Source organism: Halyomorpha halys, unplaced genomic scaffold (assembly GCF_000696795.3).
Source record: "Halyomorpha halys isolate HHAL.00 unplaced genomic scaffold, Hhal_1.1 Scaffold553.1, whole genome shotgun sequence".
In the NCBI taxonomy this organism is placed as follows: domain Eukaryota; kingdom Metazoa; phylum Arthropoda; class Insecta; order Hemiptera; family Pentatomidae; genus Halyomorpha; species Halyomorpha halys.
The window spans coordinates 296,798-301,958 of record NW_027104888.1 but is presented as its reverse complement, the minus strand read 5'-3'; the positions used below and the strand labels follow the sequence as shown (position 1 = coordinate 301,958).

The window sequence follows — 5,161 nt, the reverse complement described above, 5'->3', positions numbered from 1 at the left end:
CAGTGGTTGTGTGAATTCTGCTATTCCCGGTATGAATTTCCGATAGTAGTTCACCATACCCAAAAACCGTCTGATCCCGCGAGCGTTCTTGGATAATGGGGCTCCCTGGATGGCTTTAACCCGTTCTGGATCTGGTTGTACCCCGTTCTTTGAAACCACGTGCCCTAAAAACCTAATTTCCCGTATCCTAAATTGGGACTTTTCTCGCGAGAGTTTCAGACCGAACTCGCGTATTCTATCGAAAACGAAATACTATCAGGTCGTCCATATAGATCTGGGAATAGGATTCGCCCAATCCCCGTTGCATTTCGTCCATAAGACGTTGGAAAGTGAGTGGGGCCCCTTTGAATTCGTCCGCATGTCGTTCGGATTAAAAACTCACTTTTTCCGTTCCCACGAAAAAGCCGTTTTTGCGATATCCTCCTCGGCCATCCGTACCTGGTGATACACACCCTTCACGTCTAAGGTGCTAAAAACGGTCGCCCACTCGAGGCGATCTAGGATATCCTCGACTCGGGGAAGGGGGTACCGCTCATCTTTAGTTGCTTCGTTTAGCTTCCTATAATCCACCACAACCCGATAGCTTTTGCCTATGCCACCCTGCCCGCACAGCTTCTTTTCGACCACCCATAGAGGACTATTAAAAGGGGAGTTACTGTGCCTTATAATACCCTGTTTGAGTAGCTCGTCCAATTGTCCCCCTATAATGTCCCCCATAGCTTGCGGGTACCGCCGATTTTTCACATAGACCGGAATTTCTGCCTTCAGGTGTATCCTGTGTACAGTTTTTCCCGTGGTCGTCAGCGACTCGCCCTCGCAATAAAAAAGGTCATTGTTCCCCCGGACTAAGTCTTCCAGTGACTCGGTAATGCAGTCAACAGCCCCGAACTCCATGCGACCCTTACTCTCCCCCGTCGTGAAAGTATAGTGTAGTTTCCCTAGCCTGTACCTCCAATCTTCTTGCCGCACTTTCATCGCAATTCCCACACGCTTCAATACGTCGCATCCGACGATCAGATCGAATCCCGACATCAACTCAGTAATGATGTAAATCACGTTTTGGGACTCGTATCCGGTAAGTTCTTTAAGGTCGAGAACAGTCACCCCCAGCGATCGACATTTGCCATTAACTGTCGATATCGATCACCCGCATTTCTTCCGTCCCATCCAAAGTCCTAGTTTTTCCGCCGCTCTCCTACTAATTAATGAATTCGTGCTCCCTGTATCGATGAGAAAACTGATACTGGTCTCACCCAACATCGCCACCGGCAACCTTGTCCCTTGTCCCGTACTCGTGCTGTTAATAGTGATTAATCCCCCCGGTTGGTTGCCCCGCCCGCTACCTCGTCCTCAATCTGAGCGCGCCCCCCCCCTAACAGCTCCACTCCCGATGGCCCTCCCTTCCAAGGATTATCCCCGCTTACCTCATGCCTCGCTGCAGCCAGTCAACTATGCCCAGACCGGACGCTCTCGTCTCCCGAAGATTCGTCTCTGGTGTAGTGTCTTCTACTTCTCTCTCCGGTTCGTCTCCCGCTCTAGTCCTGGTTATTGACCTCCTGGTTGGTCGGTGATTGCGCCTAGAGCACTCTCTTGCGACGTGTCCTTGCCTGCCGCACTCGTAGCACCATGTGAGTTTACATTGCGATGCAATGTGACCTGTGTGGTTGCACTCGTAACAGCGCCTCTCCGATTTCCGCCTCCGGTCGTCTGGTCCCTGGCTCGGTAGTTTTTCAAATTTCCCATTACGGTTAATCCGCCTGGTCGGGTGCGTTGGTGTCTCCTTGGTGATCTAGCTTCCGTCCAATCCGCTTCCGGCTTCCTGAAGAATGAAGCGTAATGAACGCTCTCTTACGTCCACCAGCTCGTGGGCACATACTATGAAGCCGCAGTCCCTGGATAACGAACCTGGTCGATCTAGATAATGTTTGAGCTGTACCTTCAGTATTCTCCTCAGGAAATCCATTTTTTGAGTTCCCCATTATCTCCTGAATCGTTTTCCGCTTATTCCACCAGAAATATTTCCGTCGCAGGGCTTGGTAGGTCTCATTCAAGCCTCGGTGATTGGTCTTTCCTTGGTGGTTTGCCAAGGTGACCTCCCTCTGTTGATCTCTGTCCTGAACGGTTTCCACCATTATTAGGCAACGAACGAAGTTTCGATCCATTCCGATTTTCTCCAATTTCCAGAGGCGTTTTATCTTCTCCTAAACAACTCCATTCCCGACGTATAGATGGTCGCCCCGGTTTGGATGCATCTTTCAGCGCTCGGAAGATCTCATCATTCCTGACACCCGGTGCCGACCAAATTGTGGTGATCGAGGTCTTCTTATGTTTAGCGAAGTCCATCTTCATGGATCCGGAAGTTCTCGTCTTCCAAATTATTTGGTGTGATTTATCGTTCACCACCTCCTCTAGCTCTTCCATCTCCGTTGGTCTTCCCTCAGTGGAGCTTTCGTTCTCGGATGATGGCTCATGGTTGTAATCCGTCGTGGTTTGCGATTCTTCTTCCCCTGGCGCCCATTCTCGCAAAAACTGTCTCACTACTCCTGTGGTTGTTCCTCGTCTAGTGCATTTACGTTGATCGCGCAGGATAACCAGTCAGCGACTACATTTTCTTTTCCTGGTTTGTACTGGATTACGATTTACTGGTTGAGCAGTTCCTTCCATCTGGTGACCCTAGCTGAGGACTCTTTAAGCTTCCCAAACCATTGAGGCGGTCAGTGATCTGTATGTATAGGGGAAATATAGGGGCGAAAATGTTCTACCGCCCACACAATACCTAATAGTTCTCGCTCGAGTGCGCTGTACCTTGTCTCTGCATCTGTTAACCGCCTGCTAGCGTACGCCACCGGCCGCTCTTCACCCACGATACCCTGCGACAGTACCGCCCCCAACGCGTACTCACTTGCGTCCGCAGTGATGATAAATGTACGTTTAAAGTCCGGGAATGCTAACACCGGTTCCTTCTGAAGCGCCTCCATGCATTTTCTAATGTTTTCCACCATATCGGGCGTCACCTGCACCCTATTTCCCTTCATCAGAAGGTTGTTGATGGATACCAGATACCTGGCCATCGCCGGTACGAATCATCTATAGTAATTCAGAGCTCCCAACAATCTCCTGATTCCCTTAACATCCGTTGGAATCGCCATTTTCCTGATCACTACTACCTTATTTGCGTCTGGCCTGACTCCCTGTTCCAATATTGTGTGTCCTAAAAATTTATCTGGTTTCTCCCCAATATTGATTTTTCGTTCGATAACTTTAATCCGAATTTCCGGACCTGTTCGAACAACTTACGCAAGTGGGACACATGTTGTTCCTCCGTTTTGCTAAAAATGTGCATGTCGTCCATGTATACCTGGCACATGGACTCGTCGATTCCCCGTAAGAATTCGTCCATCAATCGTTGGAACGTAATTGGGGCATTCTTCTGTCCGAAGGGCATCCTCGTAAATTCGTAATGCCCCCTTTCGAATGTAAAAGCTGTCTTGTACTGATCCTCCGAGTGCATCTTGATTTGGTGGTAGCCGACCTTCAGATCTAAAGTACTAAAGATCGTTGCCCCACCCAGTCTATCTAAGATATCTTCTAGTCGCGGTATCGGGTATCTCTCGTCTACCGTGTTCTCATTAAGGCCCCGGTAATCAATTACTACCCTATATTTTTCTCTCTTGTCTCCCGGTGTGCCCTTCTTCCGCACCGCCCATAGGGGGCTGTTGTATGGGGAGGTACTATCTACGATGATACCCTGTTTTTTCAGATTATCTAACTCTTCCCGTATATGCTGTCTAAGCGCATGTGGATACCTCCTCTCTTTTACGTAAGTAATTTTATCTTGTTTCAGGGGAATTTGGTGCATTGTTTGTCCGGTCGCCCCCAGTAACTCTCCCTCCTTGAAGAAAATATCTGCCTATTTGTCCTTTCTTTCCTGTCTCCAATTCCTCCCCCCTCCTTGGATCACACCTATCCGTTTGGCTTCTCCCATTCGAAGCGTTGCGACACCGATATCTCCTCTGCCCCAACCGAATCGTCCACAGGCCCTAGTTATTCCTAATCCCCGCACTTGCCTTTCCTAATAGATCGCAACCTATAATAGCCTGATATTCACGGGGCATTTTATCCACGATATGAACCCTCAATATCCCTTCTTCGATCCCCTATTCCCGTAAATCAATGTCCGCCTCCCCTTCTACTCTACAGGGCCCACCCAGGGTGATTAGTTGACAATGACATACCTGAACATACATCTGTAGTTTCCTCTCACCGCCGCTCAGCTTCCTCAGAGCCTCCCGGCACAGGATGGTGTGGGAGCTCCCCGTGTCCACGAGGCATCTCACGCCGCTTATCTTGATGATAGGTAGACCGCTGATCTCTCCTTTGATGTTCAAAATCCCTAATGTGCGGTCGCCCCTCTCCTGGCACCCACCTCAACTCTCTTGCCTTGATCTCCTTCCCTCACTTACTCGGCGCCATCTACTACTTGGTGGTTTATTGCTCCGTCCTCCTCTTCCTTCCCCCTCCGTTCCTGAGGCTTCTGAGGTTTCACTAGAGGACTCACTAGGTCTATAGTCCTCTTGTCTTTCCCGCCGTATCCGCTGGAAATTTATTTCCATAGGTTCCCCTGGTCCCGTCTCAGCCCTTTTGTACATATAAGGGCACTGTCGTGCTATGTGGCCTTCATTGCCGCACTCAAAGCACCTAGTGTGGGGGAAATGGGCCACCAGGTGTCCTACTTTTCCGCACCCACGGCACTTTCTGTCTTCTTTCCCTGCGCCGTTGCGTATTCTGCCCTGGTTCGGCCGCCTTTCTCTACCCGTGCCTCTGTCTTTACCACTATCTCTTTGTTCTCTTCTCTTCCATGGTGTTGATGGATTCCTTGTGCGGTGGTACAGTACTCTGTTCCATTCTCCATCATCGACATCCATCCTTGGATCCTCCTCTCTAGCGCTCGTGTCGATCATATCTTGAGCACATTCCACGAAAGTGCGGTCCCGTGGTAAACCTTCCTTTTTATTCGTCTCCTTAGCTAGTTGCACCAATGAGGACTAGTTTCTCGTGTGATTGAGAAGGCTAATGGGCCAGCAGTCTCGTAGTAAGTTGAGAAAATGGTGTTTTGCAAGTTTTCGAGTAGATTACTTTGTGATATAATAAATACAATTTA

At 49.4% G+C, this 5,161-nt stretch overlaps 1 protein-coding gene across 1 annotated transcript; it reads right to left on the bottom strand.

Moving 5' to 3' along the window:
- Positions 1-4,427: 4,427 nt before the first annotated feature.
- Positions 4,428-4,961, bottom strand: LOC106684190 (uncharacterized). The gene has a single exon (XM_014426130.1). The coding sequence runs from the start codon at positions 4,959-4,961 to the stop codon at positions 4,428-4,430; it is 534 nt and encodes a 177-aa protein (XP_014281616.1).
- Positions 4,962-5,161: the final 200 nt, after the last annotated feature.